This window comes from Papio anubis, chromosome 11 (genome assembly GCF_008728515.1).
Source record: "Papio anubis isolate 15944 chromosome 11, Panubis1.0, whole genome shotgun sequence".
NCBI lineage: Eukaryota > Metazoa > Chordata > Mammalia > Primates > Cercopithecidae > Papio > Papio anubis.
This window is the reverse complement of record NC_044986.1, coordinates 61,331,534-61,353,766: the sequence shown is the minus strand read 5'-3', so window position 1 is coordinate 61,353,766 and position 22,233 is coordinate 61,331,534. Positions and strand designations below refer to the sequence as shown.

General features: G+C 34.4%; 1 protein-coding gene and 1 pseudogene across 1 annotated transcript; one reads left to right on the top strand and one right to left on the bottom strand.

Moving 5' to 3' along the window:
* Positions 1 to 436: 436 nt before the first annotated feature.
* On the bottom strand, positions 437 to 956 carry LOC100997213 (60S ribosomal protein L26). Its single transcript, XM_003915636.4, is given in 1 exon segment — positions 437 to 956. A coding segment is annotated over 1 exon segment (438 nt). The 5' UTR covers positions 889 to 956; the 3' UTR covers positions 437 to 450.
* A 13,570-nt stretch (positions 957 to 14,526) lies between these two features.
* Positions 14,527 to 15,650, top strand: LOC101013825 (annotated as a pseudogene).
* The last annotated feature ends 6,583 nt before the right edge of the window (positions 15,651 to 22,233 follow it).

The following is a 22,233-nucleotide window of genomic DNA, read 5'->3' as shown; positions in this document are numbered from 1 at the left end:
AATCCTTTTGCCAGTATCACATTTTCTTAATTACTATAGATTCACAGTAAATCTGAAAATTATGAAGTGTTAGTTCTCCAACTTTTTCTTTTTCTTAAAAAAAGAAAAAAAGGCTATCCTAGATTATTTTTTCTTATATATTTTATAATCAGATTTTTAAAAATCACAAAAAACTTGATGGAAGTTTGGATTATAATTATGTTAATCTATATACTAAATTGAGAATAATTGATATATTAACAGAATTGAATCTTCCAGTGTAACCCATACAGAAATGATGGAAATGTCTTAGAGATGATGGGAATGTCCCACAATGGTCAATCACGTGGCTGCATTGGAATCAGTTTGGCAGTTCCTCAAAATATTGAACTGATATCATATTACCCAGAAATTTATTTATTTATTTATTTTTGTTTCAAGTTTTAATCAAAGCTTGTATATAAGATTACTTTATTCCTGCATCTTCTCAATTGTTTTTTCCTTGTATTTGCCCTTTTCCTTTCCTACTTGGAGAGATTTGGCTTTCCGTTCAAGGATCTTTTTGCGGTCTTTGTCCAGTTTTAGCCTAGTGATAACCACCTTGCTGGGGTGAATGCCTACGTGGACTGTTGTGCCATTAGCCTTTCCCCGCTGCACTCATTCAGTGTAGATAACATATTTCTTCCTGTAAACCTGGACTACGTTGCCAGTTTGCTGACCTTTATAGTGTCCGCCTACAAGCTGAAATTCATCATCCTTTCGGATGGGCATGGATGGCACGTTGTACTCGTGTCTCAGCTCTTTGGAAAGAGGGGAAGACATAATCTTCCTGCGAATGTGGGAAGGTGCATTGAAATGCCTTTTGCGATTCTTGCTTCGGTCGGAAGTCACAAAGGGATTAAACTGCATTTTGGCCGCTCCCGCTTCGGTGATGGCCGCAAAAGGGAAGAGCCAGAAATTTATTTTTTTATGTCTATAATCAAAAGAGATAAAAACATATGTTCACACAAAAATGTATACATGAATGTTTACAATAGCATTATTTATAACAGCCAAAAAGTGGAAATACACAATGCTTAAAAATAGATCAAAATATAAATAAAATGTGATAGGTACATCTGTAAAACTGAATTGCATTTTTAAATAAAGCATAATATACTGAAAAATGCTACAGCATGGATGATCCTTGGAAACGTTATACTAAGTGAAAAAAACCACTTAAAGGACCATGTTTTGTATACAATGTCCAGGATAGGTAAATCCGTAGAGACAGAAGTAGATCCGTAGTTGCCTAGGGCAGCGTGGTTAGGAGTAAATGAGGAGTGGCTACTAATGAGCATGGGACTTCTTTATGGCATGATGGAAATTTTCTAAAATGGATTGTGGTGACTGTTGTACAATTCTGAGTATACTAAAATCTATTAAATTTTATACATTACATGAGTGAATTACATCTTAATACATCAGTTTAAAGAGGCCCCGGTGAATGTTTATACAACTTTGTTCTTAGTCACCAAATACTGGAAACAACCCAGGTATCCTTCAGCAGATGAGTGTAGATGAGCAAGTTGGAGTATATTCACAAAATGGAATACAGGTAGAAATAAAAAGGAACATATCATTGATTGAATCAAGAAAATTGTAACTCAAAATGTTTTTTGGTAAATAATAGAAGCCAGACACAAAAATCTATATATTTAAAAATTCCATTTATATGACATTTAGAAAACTCAAAACTATAAGAACAATGAAAAAAAATTCAGCAGTTGCCAAGATTGGGAAGGGGAGAGATGTTTTCTACAAAGACATCACACAGATAAATTTTAATGATAATAGAACAGTTGTGCAAAGTTCTGTAGTGGTGGATACATGGTTCTATGCATTTTCCAAACTCTATAGAACTGTATAACATAAAGAGTGAACCCTACTATGTGCAAATTTAAAAAAAAAAAAAAAACAAAAAAAAAAACAATAAAAACAGAAAGTCTGAGAAACTCAAGGTGGAATGTGACTGTGACAAATTATTCTAGCTGTATTGTAAAAGGATGACATAACCACACTGAAGGGGCTGGAAAAAAATAGCTGACCTGAGTCACTTTGGAATGCTGTGTTTGACTTGATTCCACAGACAAAAAGAATTCTACAAAAACACTGTACTCTGGTTGCTAAATCTATTTCTTACATATTTACAGAATAACAATTCTGAATATATCTTTCTTGTATAATTATATAATTATATACTTTCTTGTATATAAGGGTTGAAAGAATAAGCAAATATTTGTAGATAATGAGAATGAAATAATCACTGTCAGAAGGAAGTTACAAATAACCACTGAAGTAATAGTAGAATAAACCCTTTGACACTAGACTAGACTAGACTAGACTAGGAGACAGCTGTGTAAACCTATGATTTCGATTTCCAAATACAATTTTTCGGGAAAAAAGCCAGAGCTCCTTGGAGAAATGGCAGGTTTTAGGTAGAGTGGGAAAAGGGAAATATAAGATGAACCTGGGGCATCTTGTAATGTCAGAAAACTAAAAGGTCTAAAGAAAGTGCTTCAAAAAATGAAAGAACAGATACATGTTGAAAAAATACATGAACCAGTTAGAAAAAGTTCCTAATGGCCCATGTTAGAAGAATTTGAAAGCAAAATAAATATTATATATTAGATTATGACCATAGACTAAGTAAATATCTATGATTCTACTGATATAAATGACTGATTGAGTAAAGAAATGTGGATGAATTATTTCTTACAAAATAATTCCAAATTATAAATGGAGAAGAGAATCACAGAAATAGATGCTGCAGGTAAATTAAATAAAAAATGTAAAAATTAGTGGGCAAAATGTTAAGAAGGAACAAATATTTTGTTTGTTTGTTTTTGTTTTTGTTTTTTTGAGATGAAGTCTCTCTGTGTCATCCAGGCTTGAGTGCAGTGCCACAATCTTGGTTCACTGCAACCTCCACCTCCCAGATTCAAGCGATTCTCCTGCCTCAGCTCCCTGAGTAGCTGGGACTACAGGTGTGCACCAACATGTCCAGCTAATTTTTGTATTTTTAGTAGAGATGGGGTTTCACTGTGTTAGCCTGGATGGTCTCAATCTCCTGACCTTGTGATCTGCCCACCTAGGTCCACAGATAATTTCGTATTTCTCCCTCTAGCAAGTGAACTTAAATACCCCTTTTCTTGAGTGCAAACTGGACTTAGTGACTATTTTTAACACACAGAGAATGGAAAGGGAAAACAGTAACTTTGCAATGGAGAACACCTGGTAGATGACATGTTACCCAAGTGATTCAAGTTAATGTCACCAGGATTAAATTATGTTGATATTCTGTACCCCTGATATAATATGATAAGCAGAGCACTTCACCTTTGTAATTTTTTAAAACTCATAATCCCAGTCTAATCATGATAAAATATGGATAAGTCCTAGTCTACAAAATAGCTGACTAGTTCTTTTCAAGTGTTAAGGTTATGGAAGACAAGAAAAGACCAAAAATTGTGCCTACATTTTGAATTACTAAGAAAATTATTTTCAACCAAGAATTTCATATCCAAATTAAATTTTATAAGTGTAGGGGAAATAAGATCATTTTTAGACAAGCAAATGCTGGGATTTCATTACCACCAGACTTTCCTTACAGGAGGTCCTAAAGGGAACACCAAATATGGGAAGGAATCACTACAAAAGCATACTTAAGTACATAGACCAGTAACACTATGAAGCAATCACACAGTCAAGTCTGTATAATAAAGAGCTAACAATATAACAGGAACAATCTGCACATATCAATACTAACCTTGAATGTCAATGGACTAATTGTCTCAATTAAAAGGTATAGAGTTTCGACTTGGATAAAGAAGCAAGACCCAACAGTATGCTGTCTTCAAGAGACCCGTCTCACATGCATTGATACCCATAGGCTCAACGAAAAGGGATGGAGAAAAATCTACCAAGCAAATGGAAAACAGGAAAAAGCAGGGATTTCTATCCTAATTTCAGACAAGCAGACTTTAAACCAACAAAGATCAGAAAAGACAAAGAAGGAAATTACATAATGGTAAAGAGCTCATTTCAACAAGAAGATCTAAATATCCTATACACACACCCAGTACAGGATCACTCAGATTCATAAAGAACTAGGAAGAGACTTAGGTAACCACATAAAAATAGTGGAAAACTTCAACACCCACTGAAAGTGTTAGACAGATCATAGAGGTAGAAAATAATAAAGATGTTCAGAACCTGAGTTTGACATTTGACCAAATGGGTCTAACAGATATCTGTAGAGCATTCAACCAAAAGACAACAGTGTATGCATTCTTCCCATCTGGACATGGCACATACTCTAAAATTGACCACACAACAATCAAACATAAAACAATCCTCAGCAAATTCAGAAAACCTGAAATCATACCAAACACAATTGAACACAGTGCAAGGAAAATAAAAATCAATACTAAGAAAATTGCTCAAAACCATATAATGACATGGAAATGAAATAACCTGCTCCTGAATGACTTTTGGATAAGTAATGAAACTAAGGTGGAAATCAAAAAATTATTTGAAATTAATAACATACCAGAATCTCTGGGATAGGACACAGCTAGGGCAGTGTTAAGAGGGAGAATTATAGCAGTAAATGTCAACATCAAAAAATTAGAAAGAGCTCAAAGTAACAACCTATTATTACAGCTAGAGGAATGAGAGAAATAAGAACAAATCAATCGGAAAGCTGATATATGACAAGAAGTAACCAAAATCAGAGAGAAAACTAAAATCAGAGAGAAACTAAAGGAAATTGAGATGGGAAATGATGGGAATGCCCCACAATTGTCAATGATGTGGCCATGCTCGAATCAGTTTGGCAGTTTCTCAAAATATTAAGCATCATATTGCCCAGAAATTTATTTTTTATGTCTATAATCAAAAGAAATAAAAACATATGTTCATACAAAAATGTATACATTAATGTTTACAATAGCTTTATTTATAATAGCCCAAAAGAGGAAATACACAATGCTTAAAAATGGATCCAAATATAAATAAAATGTGATAGATACATCTGTAAAACTGAATGGCATTTTTAAATAAAGCATACTATACTGACAAATGCTACAGCATTTTTCTGTCTTTATGATGAAAAACCATATGAAAGATCAATGAAGTCAGGAGTTTGTTGTTTGAAAAAAATTAATAAGACAGATAGAGTGTTAGCTAGATTAATAAAGAAAAACAGAAGAGTCAAATAAACACAATTAGAAATGACAAAGCAGATGTTGCCATTGACCACACAGAAATACAACAAAAAATCCCAGAGACTACTATAAATACCACTATACACACAAGCCAGAAAATCTAGAAGAAGAAGACAAGCTTCTGGACACATACAAACTCCAAAAACTAAACTAGGAAGGAATCAGAACAGACTATTAATGAGTTCTGAGATTGAATCAGTAATAAAAAGCCTGCCAACAAAAAAAAGGCCTGGACGAGACAGATTCACAGCTGAATTCTGCCAGACATATAAAAAAGAGCTGGTAGCATTCTACTGAAACTATTCCAAAAAAATGGAGTTGGAGAGAGAGACTACTCCCTAACTCATTCTATGAAGTCAGCATCACCTCAGTACCAATATCTGGCAGAAACACACCAAAAAAATAGAAAACTCCAGGCCAACATCCTTGTTGAATATAGATGCCAAAATCCTCAACAAAACAGTAGCAAACTGAATTCAGTAGCACATCAAAAACCTAATCCACCATGGTCAAGTAGGCTTTACACTTGGGATGCAAGGTTGGTTCAACATACACAAATAGTAAATAAGATTCATAACATAAACAGAACTAAAAACAAAAGCCACAAGTATCTCAATAAATGAAGACAAAGCTTGTAATAAAATTCAACATCCCTTTATGTTAAAAACCTTCAACAAACTAGGCATTGAAGGAACATTGCTCAAAATTATAAAATCCATCTATGACAGACCACAGCCAACATTGTACTGAAAATATGAAAGCTGGAAGCATTCTCTTTGAAAGTCACTACAAGACAAGGATGCCGTCTCTCACCAGTCCTATTCAACATAATACTGGAAGTCCTGGCCAGAACAATTAGGCAAGAAAAATAAATGAAAGACATCCAAATAAGAAGAAAGGAAGTCAAACTATTTTTTGTGCAAATGATATGATTATATACCTAGAAAACCCCATAGTCTCTGCCCAAAAGTGTCTTGATCTGATAAAGAACTTTAGCAAAGTTTCAGCATACAAAACCAATGTACAAAAATTCATAGTATTCCTATACACAAACACATCTGAGAGCCAAATCATGAATAACAATCACATTCACAAGAGGTAAAAAAAGAATAAAATACCTGGGAATACAGCTAACTAAGGAGGTGAAAGACCTCTAATGTATTTACTTATCAAATAAATTAGAGATGACATAAACAAATGGAAAAATATTTCATGTTCTTGGATAGGAAGAATCAATATTGTTAAAGTGGCCATATTGCTCAAAGTAATTCATAGATTTAATGCTATTCCTATCAAACCACCAATGACATTCTTCACAGAATTAAAAAATTTCTAAAATTCATATAAAACCAAAAAATAGCCCAAATAGCCAATGCAATCTTAAGCAAAAAGAACGGAGCTGAGGCCATCAGGCTACCCAACTTCAAACTATGTACAAGGCTACAGTAACCAAAACAGCATGGTACTAGTAGAAAAACAGACACATAGACCGATGGAACAGAATAGAGAGCCCAGAAATATAGCCGAACACCTACAACCATCTGATCTTTGATGAAGTCTGTAAAAACAAGCAATGGAGATAGGACTCTCTTCTATTCAATAACTGATGCGCAAAACTTGCTAGCCATATGCAGAAGATTAAAACTGGACCTCTTCCTCACCCCATGTATGTAAACCAACTCAAGATGAATTAAAGACTTAAATATAAGACCTAAAACTATAAAACCCCTAGAAGATGACCTAGGAAGTAGCATTCTGGACATAAGACCTGGCAAAGATTTCATGATGAAGATGTCAAAAGTAATTGCAAAAAAAACAAAAATTGGGACATGTGTGGGAACTCATGCCTATAATCCCAACACTTTAAGAGGCTAAGGTGGATTGCTTGAGCCCTAGAGTTGGAGACCAGCCTAGGCAACCTGGTGAAACCTCATGTCTACAGAAAATACAAAGATTAGTCCAGCGTGGTGGTGCATACCTTTTTTAATCCCAGCTGCTCGGGAGGTGGAGGTGGGAGGATTGATTGAGTCCAGGAGGTCAAGGCTGCAGTGAGCCATGATTGAGTGACTGCACTCCAGCCTGTCTCAAAAAAAAAAAAAAAAAAAAAAAAGACAAATGAGACCTAATTAAACAACAGAGCTTCTGCCCAGCAAAAGAAGCTATCAACAGATTAAACAGACAATCTACAGAATGAGAGGAAATATATGTAAACTATGCATCTGACAAAAGTATCATATTCAGAATTATAAGGAACTTAAGTTTACAGGCAAAAAACAAACAAAAAGTGGGCAAACGGCATGAAGAGTTACTTCTCAAAAAAAGACATACACAGCTGGATGTGGTGGCTCACGTCTGTAATCCCAGCACTTTGGGAGGCCGGAACGGGTGGATCACCTTGAAGTCAGGAGTTCCAGACCAGCTTGACCAACATGGTGAAACCCCATCTCTACTAAAAATATCAAGAATTAGCCTGTAATCCCAGCTACTCAGGAGGCTGAGACAGGAGAATTGCTTGAACCAGGGAGGCGAAGGTTTCACTGAGTTGAGATCGCACCATTGCACTCCAGTCTGGGCAAAAAGAGTAAAACTCCATCTCAAAAAAAAAAAAAAGACATATACTTTGCCAACAAGTATATGAAAAAATGCTCAACATCACTAGTCATTAGAGAAATGCAAATCAAAACCACAGGGGGGTACCATCTCATACCAGCTAAAATGGTTATTATTAAAAAGTCAAAAAATAACAGATGTTGGCAAAGTTGTGGCGAAAAGGAAACACTTACACACTGCTGTTAGGAATGTAAATTAGTTCAGCTACTGTAGAAAGCAGTTTTGCAATTTCTCAAATAACTTAAAAAGGAATTATCATTCAGTCGAACAATCCCCATTATTGGTATATACCCAAAGGAATATAAATCGTTCTACCATAAAGATACATGCACCTTTCATCACAGCACCATTCACAACAGCAAAGATATGGAATCAATCAATGATAGACTGGATACAGAAAATATACCACATATACACCATGGAATACTATGCAGCCATAAAAGAGATTCAGATCATGTCCTTTGCAGCAATATGGATGGAGCTGTAGGTCATTATCCTAAGTAAATTAACACAGGAAGAAAAAACTAAATATCACATTTTCTCACTTATAAGTGGGAGCTGAACATCAAGTACCTATGGATATAAAGAAGGAAACAACAGATGCCAAGACCTACTTGAGGACTGATTGTGGAAAGAAAGCGAGGATCCAAAAACTACCTATCGAGTACTACGCTTATTACCTGGGTGATGAAATAATCTGTACACCAAACCCGAGGACATGCAGTTTACATATATGACAAACCTGCACATGTAGCCTTAAACCTAAGAAAAGGTTTTTTTTTTTTTTTTAAGTCTGAACTAAATACACATAGTATGCTGAACTCATCATAGGACAGAACAAGCATATTATTGGAAAAACTAACAAAATGTAAATAATGCATTTAGTTTTGTTAGCACTATTTTAGCAATTTAATTTTTAGTGTTGATAATTGTTACATGATAAGTATGTAATGTTTTACATCGGGTGAAGCTGGGTTAATGGAATATGGAAATTTTCTCAACTGTCTGTATAACTTTTCTATAAGTCTAAAATTATTTCAAAATAAAATAAAAATAAAGTAAACAGATTCTAAATGTTCTGCTCTTATTTTTTCACATAAAATAAGGTTCTATATTTATTATATAGACATATTACATGATTTATTTCCAAATTAAAATCAACAAAATCAGGAATCAAAGACAATAAATATAATTTCTTCAAAATATATTTTTTCAATTCTGTAATTTTTCCTCAATATTCTGATATTTTCTCACTGAAGTTTCCACTAATTGTAAATGAAATACATGTTATCAAGTTATTAATAATAAGGCCTGTGCACATTTTAATTCATAAGCTGAGCATGTATTATCAATCAATATATTTCTAAAATTGATTTCACATGCTGAAGTAATCGTTATTTCATAACTGCTTTTATTTAACATGGTTTGGAATAGTAGTCTGCTGATCAGCTGAAAGAATTAGAGGTAAATAAAAAGATAAGCATGTACATTAAACACTTTATCTTGTCAAAATATAAATGTACTTTGATTCTGCAAATTTAGGAGTATATTCAAGGCCTCTTCTTTGTGCACACCTGCATTTAGATACCCACATAATACATATTCATAATAGTCTGTGATCTCTGTTTCAATGTATTCTATATGAGTTATCCACAGATAAGATTGGAATATTCCTTTACATGTCCATACATTTTTCCTACTAGTTGAATCACTCATCCCAAATTTGATAGAAATGTCTTAACAACCCTTGTTCATTTAGTTTTTCAAAGTATTTAACTTATTTTTTCATTGAAGCAACTCTTTTTTTGCAGTCATATTGTATCTTAACATAATATATAGTTGAGTTATTCAATTGCAGGTAACTGCTGGAAAGACAGGTGACTGCTGGTGAGTACATGAGTCAACATGCAGAACTAGAAGTGCTCATACTCAAAGGAATGACCTACCAGAAGACAGGGTGCTGTTATGGCCATAACTCAATGTGATTATGTGAGTAAGGAAAAACTTCAGCTAATCCAGTGAACTGTTTGACTGAATATCAGTTAGGGGCTAGAATGTATATCCTACTGTAAAAACTTTCACATGACACAGATAAACAAAGAGGTCTGCTAGAAATATTGCTTTACTTATCCTATCTGTAGACTTCTCTTCCCACAAGAAACTGTAATCAGTTTGATATGTGTCCTTCTATATTTTTTCCATGAAGATGAGCATACACAAGACATAAATACATTTGTGTATTAATTTTCTAATTTTCATACAAACGGAACATAAATTATATACATTATTTTAAACTTTTGAACATTTTAATTACATTGCTGGCAAGAGGTTTTATTTGTAATTGAGTAAAAGTCAGTACTAAACAGTATCCAATTATTTTTGCAATAAAAATATGGGCAAGAACGAAGGATAGAACGAGATTGAGAAAAAAGGAAATAGAAAAGGGAAAATGCAGACACTATTGCAAAATAAAATTGCCTGAAATTACCCTATGTTGTTGGATAAGTGAGAAAAAAGATCATCTAGAATAAATATCAAGTTTCTCATTTGGGTAACTGGATAGATAGTTACGTGTGTATGAGAAAATTGGATGGTTTTGTTAAGGAAAAGAATTTATATTTTCCCCATATTGGATTTTGTATGCTTTTGTCATATGCAAGTGGAGGCAGTCTGAGAAATAAGAGAGACATATGGACTATTGTTGTAGCTATAAAATTCAGAAATCCTTTTGTCCACTGCACAATGTTTTTGCGAGGGTCTTTGTAAAATGCTTTAAACTTTTGCTACCCAGTGTTGATAGTATTCTTCTGATCAAATTAGCTAATGGTCTTTCTTAAAAGATAAATAAATTTAGTTTAACATTATAGTTATAGCAAACAGGTTAAACATCAAGAGTCATGCTTTTGACAGTTCAAAAATTAGGCATGTAATTTTAATACATTTTTACAATTTTATAATATATACTTTCATTGAGATTATTTCACCATGTTATAAATACTTGAAATAATTTTCAGTAAAATATGTTACCTTTGGATAGTGTGGACAAAATCCAGAGCCTCAAAATATCGATCAACCTGTCGATGCCCCAGTTTTCTGAATTTTACTGTTAACATCAACTTCATTTCAGTAAAACCAAACTGTATACACATACACATACATTTGCATGCATGTATGCATACATACATAAATGGACACACATACACACATAGTCCTTGAGTCTTTTTTATTGTTTCTCTATATAACTATTTGTTTATTCAAAAATATTTATTGCCATCTACAGGAACTAAGATCTACTGTATACAGTAATTGCCCTGCAATGATAGTTTAGAATCATCAGTGAACAGACCAGAAGTGATTGTTGTGGACCAGGAAATGTATGGAAACTACTCATTCCATTGATTTTCATTTAAGGCTTTGCTTGTCTTAGCAAAAATATTGTTTAATCTATTTCATGTGTGAAGGATCTAATTTAACATCAATATTCTCAGTAAATCTTTGATTCAGATTGGTGTTCTTATATTACAGAAGAGCTTTCTGCAAACCTGAAAACAAAGAAATCCACAGAAAATAATAAACGTACATATTTACTGTGTTATGTGCCTAAAGGTTATTAGGCACTGGACTAAGCATGCAATTTCTCACAACTCCATGGTGTAGGCACCTTTTAATTATCTTAATTGTGATGGAAATTAGGTTCAGAAAGTTAGATAAATTAACTAATGTCACACATATTGTATAAGTGGTATGGTTGGGTGATACAAATCTAAGAAGTGTTCTCTTAGTGACTATACATACTGCCTTTGTATGTAAGTTTTGTAGAAGAAAATCTTAAAACCTTTTTATTGCTTTCTATTCAGAGCAATATAGCTCTTTTTTCATGACTACATAAAGGAAGGAGAGAAAAATATCAGTAGAGTCAGTGAGAAATGTATAAACAAATCAAACTTATTTGTAGGAAAATTCAATTAGGTATATTAATTTAAAATGAAAATTTTGAATTATTTATATTTTTAAAAATAATTGTTCTGTGAGATTAATCCTTCACGTTTTTCAATCTTTTTCAGTCTATCAATTATCAAGATTCACTTAGGTGATGATAAGAAGTGCTGAAGTGGCTGAGACACTAAATCAGCAGTGCATCATGTACTGTATATTTCAAGGTGATGAATTACAGGCTGAGCAATCATGCTGATCACTGGATATCACCACTGATTGGCTAGGGTCGGTCCAAAGTCATCCAGATATCTTTGAACATTAATCAGTGTATATCTCTTAGGTTTAGAGATGAAAAGAATGCCACCGATAATGAATAACCATCTTATGTATTGACTATTTAAATTTATCAGTAGAAAAAATAAAATAAAATAAAATAAAATGAATATCTGAGAAAATTACTGCAATATACCATTATTGTCTTCTGTTTAGTCCAGAGTTTTATCCCTGGAAAATTTTAAAGACGTATATTACAAGTGAACAGAATATAAATTATATTCTAAAATGTTTAACCTCTATTTAATTTTTCAATTTTAAAAAATCAGATATTATTTACATACAGTGAAATGCACAGATTGTAACTAAAATGTTCAAAAAGTTTTAACATTATATAGATATATGTATATATAAGATATCAGTATAACCACTATCAAAGTCAACATATGGGATATTTCCATTACCCCACAAAATTTCCTGGTGCTTTTTTGTAGTCAATCCACACTTCCTTCCTATTCTTCTCCATCTCCACTACGAACCCTGGTCCCAGGCAACCCCAGTTCTAATTTTTTATCAAGTTAGATTAGTAATGCCTGCTGCCATAACTGAATAATTTAATTTTCATTGTTTCGTGTCTGGCATTTTTTACCCAGTATGATGTTTTGGAGATTAATCCATGCTTCAAGCCTCAGTAGTTTGTACTTTTTTATTGTTTAATGTTTTTTCATTCTATTAATATACCACAATTTGTGCTTGATCCTGTCAGTGACCATTTGGATTTTTGTTTAGATTTACCATGAATACGTCCACTGAGATCTTTCTTGTAAAACTAGTATTGTGTATATACATTTTTATTTATTTTGCTTAAATATCTAGATGTGGAATTACTGGATCATATGGTTAATGTGTGTGTAAATTTGTAAGAAACTTCAATATAAGATCATTCCCAAAATACGTAATCATCCGATTCTCCAAGGTCTAAATGAAAGAAAAAAATGTTAAAGGCTGCTGAAAAGACAGGTCAGGTCACTTAGAAACAGAAGCCCATCAAAATAACAGCAAACTCCCAGCAGAAATTCTACAAGCCAGAAGACATTGGGGGCCAATATTCAACATTTTTAAAGAAAAGAAATTCCAACCCAGAATTTCATATCCAGCCAAACTAAGCTTTATAAGCAAAGGAGATATAAGATTCTTTTTAGATAAGCAAGTGCTGAGGGAATTCATTACCACAAGATGTGCCTTAGAAGAGCTCCTGAAGGAAACACTAAGTAGGAAAAGGGAAGATTGCTATAAGGCATGAAAAAAACACACTGAAGTACACAGACCTATGACGCTACAAAACAACCACATAAACAAGTCTGCAAAATAATCAGGTAACACCATTAAGAAAGGATAAAATCCACATATGTCAATACTTACCTTAAATGTAAATGGGCTAAGTTCCCCCAATTAAACAGCACAGAATGGCAAGCTGGATAAAGATCAAGACCCATTGGTATCTTACATACAATGACACACATAGGCTTAAAATAAAGGAATGGAGAAAACTTTACCAAGCAAATGGAAAACAGGAAAAATCAGAGGTTACAATCCTAGTTTCAGATGCAACAAACTTTAAGTCAACAAAGATAAGAAAAGACAAAGAAGGACATTACATAATCGTAAAGGGTTCAATTCAACATGAAGATCTAAGTATACTAAATATACATGCACCCAACGCAGGAGCACCCAGATTCAGGAAGCAAGTTCTTAGAGATATTCAAACAGACTTAGACGCCCACACAAAGATAGTGGGAGATTTTAACACTCCATTTACCATATTAGACAGATCATCAAGACAGAAAACCAACAAAGATATTGAGTAGCTGAATGCAGCATTTGATCAAATGAACCTGATAGACATCTATAGAACTCTCCACCCAAAAAACCAAAATATACTGTCTTCTTATCAGCACACGCACTTACTCTAAAATTAGTCTTATAATTGGTAGTAAAACACTCCTCAGCAAATGCAAACTATCTGAAACCACAACAAACAATCTCTTGGGTCATGGTACAATCAAATTAGAAATCAAATCTAATAAATTATTTAAAAACCATATAATTACATGAAAATTGAATAACCTGCTCCTGAATGAGTTTTTGGTAAATAATAAAATTAAAGCAGAGGTCAAGAAGTTCTTTGAAACTAATGAGAATAAAGATACAATGTACCAGAATCTCTGGGACACAGTTAAGACAGTGTTAAGAGGGAAATTAATAGCACTAAATGCCCACATTAAAAAGCTGGAAAAATCTCATCAGCAACCTAATATCACAACTAAAAGAACGAGAGAACCAAAAGCAAGCAAACCCCAAAGCTACCAGAAGATAAGAAATAACAAAGATAAGAGTTGAACTGAAGGAGATAGAGACAGGAAAAACCCTTCAAAACATCAACAAATCTGTGGGCTGTTTTCTTATTTTTTAAAAAAATTAATAAGAGATAGACTAATAACACCAGCTAGACTAATAAAAAGAAAGGAGGAGCAGTCAAGATGTGTGACTTCACTGAGGACCACACTGCAGAGTTCAAGGAGGCTTTCCAGCTGTTTGAACAGGTGATGGCAAGCTCTTGTACAGCCAGTGTGGGAACATGATGAGGGCCCTGGGCCAGAACTTCACCAACACTGAGGTGCCCAAAGTCCTGGGGAACCCCAAGAGTGATGAAATGAATATGAAGGTGCTAAACTTTCAGCACTTTCTGCCCATGCTGTAGATGGTGGTGGCCAAAAACAAGGACCAGGGCATCTTTGAGGATTATGTCAAAGGACTTCGGTTTTTGACAAGGAAGGAAATGGCACTGTCATGGGTGCTGAAATCTAACATGTTCTTGTCACACTGGGTGAGAAGATGACAGAGGAAAAAGTAGAGATGGTGATGACAGGGCACGAGGACAACAATGGTTATATTAACTATGACAAGCTCATCTGCATGGTGCCGAATGGCTGAGGACCTTCCCAGTCTCCAAAGAGCCCATGATTTTCCCTGTGTTGGATTTTTTATGTATCCTGAAGTCTCCCTAGACACTCTTGTCATAGCACCTTTCCCATCTTGTCTCTCTTGGATGATGTTTGCCATCAGCATTCACCAAATAAACTTGCTGTCTGTGCCCCCCATCTAAAAAAAAGAAAAGAGAAAAGATTCAAAAGAACACAATCAGAAATGACAAGGGGGATATTACCACTGACCTCCCCGCCAGAAATACAGTTATCAGAGAATATTATGAGCACCTCTATGCCCATAAACTAGAAAATCGAGAAAAAATGAAGAAATTCCTGGACACGTATACCCTTCCAAGACAGAATCAGGAAGAAATTGAATCCCTGAACAGACCAATACAAGCTCTGAAATTCAGTTAGTAATAAAAAGCTTAAGAACCTCCAAAAGCCCAGGACCAGAAGGATTCAAAGCTGAGTTCCACCAGATGTACAAAGAAGAGCTGATATCACTCCTCCTAGAATTACTTCAAAAACTGAGGAGAAGGAACTTCTCCCTAACTCATTCTATGAAACCAGCATTATCCTGATACCAGAACCTAGCAGAGACACAATAAACAAAGAAAACTTCAGGCCGATTTCTTTGATGAACATAAATGCAAAAATCCTCAACAAAATACTGGCAAAAGAAATCACATCAAAAACGTATCCACCATGATCAAGTAAGCTTTATCCCTGAGATTCAAGGTTGATTCAACATATACAAATCCATTAATGTGATTCATCAAATAAACAGAACTAAACACAAAAATCATGTGATTATTTCAATAGATGCAGAGAAGGCTTTTGATAACATTCAACAGCCATTCATGCTAAAAACTCTCAAAAAAGCTGGGTATTAAAGGAACATATCTCAAAATATTTAGATTGGTGCAAAAGTAATTGCAGTTTTTGACATTATCTTTAATAGTGCCAACCTAATAATAAGAGCTATTTATAACAACGCTACAGACATCTTGCTAAATAAAAATAAGTTGGAAGTATTCTTTTGAAAAACTAGCACATGACAAGGATGTCCTCTCTCACCACTTTTATTCAAAATAGTACTGGATGTCCTGGCCAGAATAATCAGGCAAGAGAAAGAAATAAAGGGGATTCAAATAGAAAGAGAGGGAGTCAAACTATCTCTGCTTGCAAAGGACATTGTTTTTATCTAGAAAGCCCCATAGTCTCAGCTCAAAAGCTTCTTAAGCTGATAAACAACTTCAGCAAAGTCTCAAAATACAAAATCAATGTGCAAAAATCATTAGCATTCCTATAAACCAACAACAGTTAAGCCAATAGCCAAATCAGGAACCCAATCTCATTCACAATTGCCACAAAAAGAATACAATACTAGAAATACAACTAATTAGGGAGGTGAAAGATCGCTACAAGAAGAACTACAGAACACTACTCAAAGAAATCGGAGATGACACAAAGAAATAGAAAAACATTCCATGCTTGATATGATTTGACTGTGTCCCCAACCAAATCTCATTTTGAATTCCCATGTGTTGTCGGAAGGACTTGGTGGGAGGTAATTTAATCATGGGGGCAAATCTTTCCCATGCTGTTCTTGTAATAGTGAATAAATCTCATGAGATCTGATGGTTTTAAAAAGAGGCATTCCCCTGCATGAGCTCTCTCATTTTTTGCCTGTCACCATCCACGTTAAGATGTGACTTGCTCCTCCTTGCCTTCTGCCATGATTGTGAGGCTTCCCCAGCCATGTGGAGCTGTAAGTCCAATTAAACCTCTTTCTTCTGTAAATTGTTCAGTCTCCAGTGTTTCTTTATCAGCAGTGTGAAAACAGACTAATATAGTAAATTGGGACCAACAGAGTGGGGTGCTGCTGAAAAGGTAACTGAAAATGTGGGAGCGACTTTGGAACTGGGTAATGGGCAGAGGTTGAAACAGCTTGGAGGACTCAGAAGAAGACAGGAAACTGTGGGGAAGTTTGGACCTTCCTAGAGACTTGTTGAATGGCTTTGACCAAAATGCTGATAATATGACCTGTTCTAGACTGAGGTAGTCTCAGATGGAGGATTTGTCTGATCTGATTTGGCGGAACTGATTTGATGGATCCGCCGCTGCCGCACAAGCTGCTGCCGGCTGCCGCTGTTGCCGGTTAAGCGCCTGGCTGACGCCAATGGCAGCGGCGGTTGCCGCCGCCTGCAGCGCCGGCTGTTGCTGGCAGCTGCCGCTCCCTTTCCTTCCTTTTCCTTCCTCTTCCTTCCTCCTTTTCCTTCCTTCCTTCCTTTTCTTCCTTTTTGAGTCTCACTTTTGTCACCCAGGCTGGTGTGCAATGGTGCAATCTCGGCTCACTGCAACCTCTGCCTCCCGCATTCAAGTGATTCTCCTGCCTCAGCCTCCTGAGTAGCTGGGATTACATATGCATGCCACAATGTCCAACTAATTTTTGTAGTTTTTATAGAGACAAGGATTCACCATGTTGGCCAGGCTGGTCTCGAACTCCTGACCTCAGGTGATCCACCTACCTTGGCCTCCCAAAGTGCTGGGATTACAGGCATGAGCCACTGCACCTGGCCTGTGGAACTGTCAATTTGAGAGAGATGATTTAGGGTATCTAACAGAAGAAATTTCTAAGCACCAAAGCATTCAAGAGGCGACTTGGGTGCTGTTAAAGGCATTCATTTTTATAAGGTAAACAGAGCATAAAAGTTTAGAAAATTTGCAACCTGACAATAGAATGGAAAAGAAAATTCCATTTTCTGAGGAGAAATTCAAGCTGGCTGCAGAAATTTGCATAAGTAAGGAGGAGCCAAATGTTAATCTCCAAGACCATGGGGAAAATGTCTCCAGGGCATGAGGTCTTCCACCAGCCCCTCCCATCACAGACCCAGAGGCCTAGGTGGAAAAAATAGTTTCATGGGCCAGGCCCACTGTCCATGTGCTGTGCACACACAAGAGACTTGGTGCCCTGCATCCCAGCCACCCCAGACATGGCTCAAAGGGGCCAATGTAGAGCTGCAGACCAGGGCTTCAGAGGGTGTAAGCCCCAAGCCTTGGCAGCTTCCATATGGTGTTGAGACTGCAAGTGTACAGAAGTCAAGAATTAGGATTTAGGAACCTTTGCCTAGATTTCAGAAGGTGTATGGAAATGCCTGGATGCCCATACAGAAGTTTGCTGCATGGGAAGGGCCCTTATGGAGAACCTTTCTGCTAGGGCAGTGCAGAAGGAAAATATGGGGTAGGAGCCCCCATACAGAGTCCTTACTGGGGCACTGCCTAGTGGAGCTGTGAGAAGAGGGCCACCATCCTAACGACAAAATAATTTGTACAACAAACCCCCATGACACAAGTTTACCTATATAACAAACCTGCATATGTTTCCCTGAAGTTAAAGTTAAATTAAAAAATAATAAAAAAACTGGTAAACAGTATTCCAAAGTTGTTATATTATTTTACATCCCTGCCAGCAGAGCATGAGAGTCTTGGTTATTCTACAACATTACTGTTGTGGAATATTTAATTTTGTCAGACTTAACAGTTTAGCTATTCTACTGGAAATGTCGTGGTATCTGATTGTGCTTTTACTTTGTATATTTTTATGACCAATTATGTTGAATATCCTTTTATGTGCTAACTGGCTTTTCATACAGTTTTATTTTGAAATTCTGGGCAACAATTTTGTTCACCTTTAGTAGGCTGTCTTCCCATTATTATGTAGTAGGAGATTTTCATTTATTATGAATGAGTCCTTTATTAATGCATATATATTTTCTAATCTGTAATTTTCCCAATATAGCTTGCATTGATTTGAAATCTGATTGCCCACCTCAACCCCCAAATATATTTTTCTTTGTTTAATTCCAGAAGCCTCACAATTTTTCCTTTTATATTTAGGGCCATGATCCATCTCAAGTCATTTTTTGAACACGAGTGGGATAAGAATCAAAGGTTTTCTTTTTTTCTTTTAAATACAGATATCCAACTTTCCAGTATCATTTGTTAAACAACCTTTCCTTTCCCCATTGAATTGCTTTTGATGTCTTAGATCTATTCCTGGACTCTCTGTTCTGTTCCAACATCAAATTGTCTACTCTTATGCCAACATCCAGGGTAAGTTTTGAAATCACATAGGATAAGTACTATGATTTTGTACTCTTTATGAAGCTATTTTGGCTTTTTAAAGTGTTTTATGTTTTTACATGAATTGTCTAAAGATCTTGTCAATTTCTATGAAAAAGGATACAGAGATTTAATTTATATTTTTCATGATATTTAAAAATTTTTAAAGATCATTATTAATCTTTCTCAGTTATGTTTTATATTTTTAGGTAGATGTCTAGCATATTTTTCCTCAAATATACTTCATGTATTTAATTAATTTGATGTGATGTAAATGGTATTTTAAAAATGTTATTTTGTAATTATTCCTTGCTGGTTATGGAGAAACAAAAGATTTTTTTTTTTTTTTTCTATTCTTCAGCTTCACAATTTTAAACTTATTCTCAGAGTAGACATTTAGATTGTCAAGATTTTCTATGTGTGAAATCATGGAGTCTATAAATGAAGACAGTTCTATGTCTTCCTTTTCAATCATTTTGTCTTTTCCTTGCATTTTCCCCCTTATTGCACTTGCAAAGACATCTAATGAAATGTTAAACAGAAGCAATGAGAGCAGAATTTTTGCCTGACTCCCAATCTCAAGGGAAAGTGTCTTGTGGCGATATTGGAATGAAATGCTATCTATAGTGTATGTTTCTTTATATTTCATCATTTTGGGGGGTTGAGGAAATGTCCTATTTCCAGCTTTTTGATAATTTTTCTCAAAATAAATGTTGGGCTTTTTAAAAATTTTTTTTGCCTCTATTAAAATGACCATATGATTTTTTTCTTCAGTTCTCTTAATTTAACCAATACTATCGATTTATTTTCTCATATTAAAACAAACATTAAGTCCTGTGATAAATGCTACTTGCTTATAACATATTATCTTGTTTATATGTTGCTGGATTGAATTATCTAAATTATTTTAAGAAATTTTGTATCTGTGTTCATAAGCGGTATTCTTGGTCATTTTTTCCTTATAATATTTATGTGTTGTTTCAGCATGAGAGCCATGTGGCTCTATAAAATAATTTTAGAAGTATTAACCCTATCTGTATTTTCTGAAAGGTTTTGTGTAAAATTGTTATTTTTTTTCTTCCTTAAATGTTGAATTTAGTTCCCCTCTGAAGCCATATTAGCCTCAACTTTTCTTTGTGGGAAGATTTTAAACTTCAAATTTAATATTCTTAAAAATATAGGGCTATTCTAATTTTCTATTTCTTTCAATGTAAGTTTGATAATTTGTCTTTAAGGATTGTGCCAATTTTATATGTTATGAAATATTACTGACAAAATGTTGCTCATAATATTCCTTTATTTTTCTTTTGTTAGCTTTAGAATCTGGAGGGATCCATTCTCTTTCAGTCTTGAAGCTGGTAACATGTGTTTTCCTTCTTAATTTCTGTATCAAAGTAGCTAAGTTTTTTTTCAATAATAAAAACTTTTTTAAAGAAACCATTTCTGGTTTTGTTGATTTTATGTATTTTTTGACCATTTTCTCTTTCACGGTTTTCTGCTCTTAACTTTATAATTTTCTTCCTTCCTCTTGCATTTATTTTGCTATCTTTTCCTAGTTTCTTAAGAGGAAGCTTAGATCATCAGTTAAAAAATTTTGTTTTCTATGACATTTTAAATCCCTGTAAGCAGTATTTTAGTTGTTTTGTACAAATATTGGTATGTTGTGATTTTATTTTTATTTAGCTAAAAGATTTTAAAAATTTGTAATTTATATTTTATCATGGGATTTTTAGAATTGTGTAGCTTAACTTGAAAATATTTGGGGATCTTTTTATTTTTTGTTATCAAGTTCAAATGTAATTACATTTGAGTACAACATCTATAAAAGATTTTATTTTTTAAAAAATTAGTGAGACATTCTATGACACAGTATATGAAATATTTTATTGAATATCAATTTCTCTGGAAACAAATGTATATTCTACATGTGTTCAGTTTATTGTCTTGTAAATACCAATTTGGTTGGCAGTGTTGTTCAAACTTTCCATATCCTTTCTAATCTTCTGTCTACTTTTGCAACTATAAGCATACCTCACAGATACTGTGGTTTTGGTTTCAGACCACCACTATCAAGCAAATAGCGCAATAAATTAAGTTACGTGGTTTTTTTTTTAGTGTATATAAAAGTTATGCTTACACTCTAATGTAGTCTATTAAGTGTGCAATAGTATTTTGTCCAAAAATTTGTATACTTAAATTTTTTAAAGACTGTACTGCTAAAAAAATCCAAGAATAATCTGAGGCTTCAGTGAGTTATAATCTTTTTGCTGGTAGATGGTCTTACTCTGATGTTGATGGCTGCTGGCTGATCAGAATGATTGTTGCTAAAGATTGGGAAGGCTGTGGTGATTTCTTAAAATAAGCTGACAGTGCAGTTAGCCACATTGATTGATTCTCCCTCTTACAAACAATTTATCTGTAGCATGTGATGCTGTTTGACCACACTTTACCCACATTAGAACCTCTAAAGACTAGAGTCAATCCTCTCAGACCCTGCTGCCACTTCTTTACCAACTAAGGATACAGAGTATTCTAAATATTTTGTTGTCATGTCAACAATGTTCACAGTAACTTCACCAGGAATAGATTCCATATTAAGATATTACTTATTGGCTTATCCATTAGAAGCAACTCCTCATCAATCCATTAATATGGTATATTATATTTTTTGATTTTTAAAAAATGTTAAACCAAACTTGAAATCCTGATTAAGCCCCACATTTTGTTCTATAATGGTGGGGTAACTTTTTCTCCCTCATGGGTAAAAAAAGAAGTCAGCCATTTAAAATGCGTTCTGCTGAAAGTTACATAGCTTTGACATGTTTCAATTTCTCTCTTACTTAAAAACAACAAACTAAACAACTAAATCTTTCCCTCAATCTGTGTGTTACCATATTTTGTACTTCACTCTGTTTAAAATTATCTTTCCATATTTGCCTATTGAAATTATTATTTGTCTTTTAAGATATACCTAGAATAACACAAACCTCCTAACTTCTTTCTTTATTATCTCATTCTGAGATGTTTTTGCATACCTGAGAATTCTTGGCTTA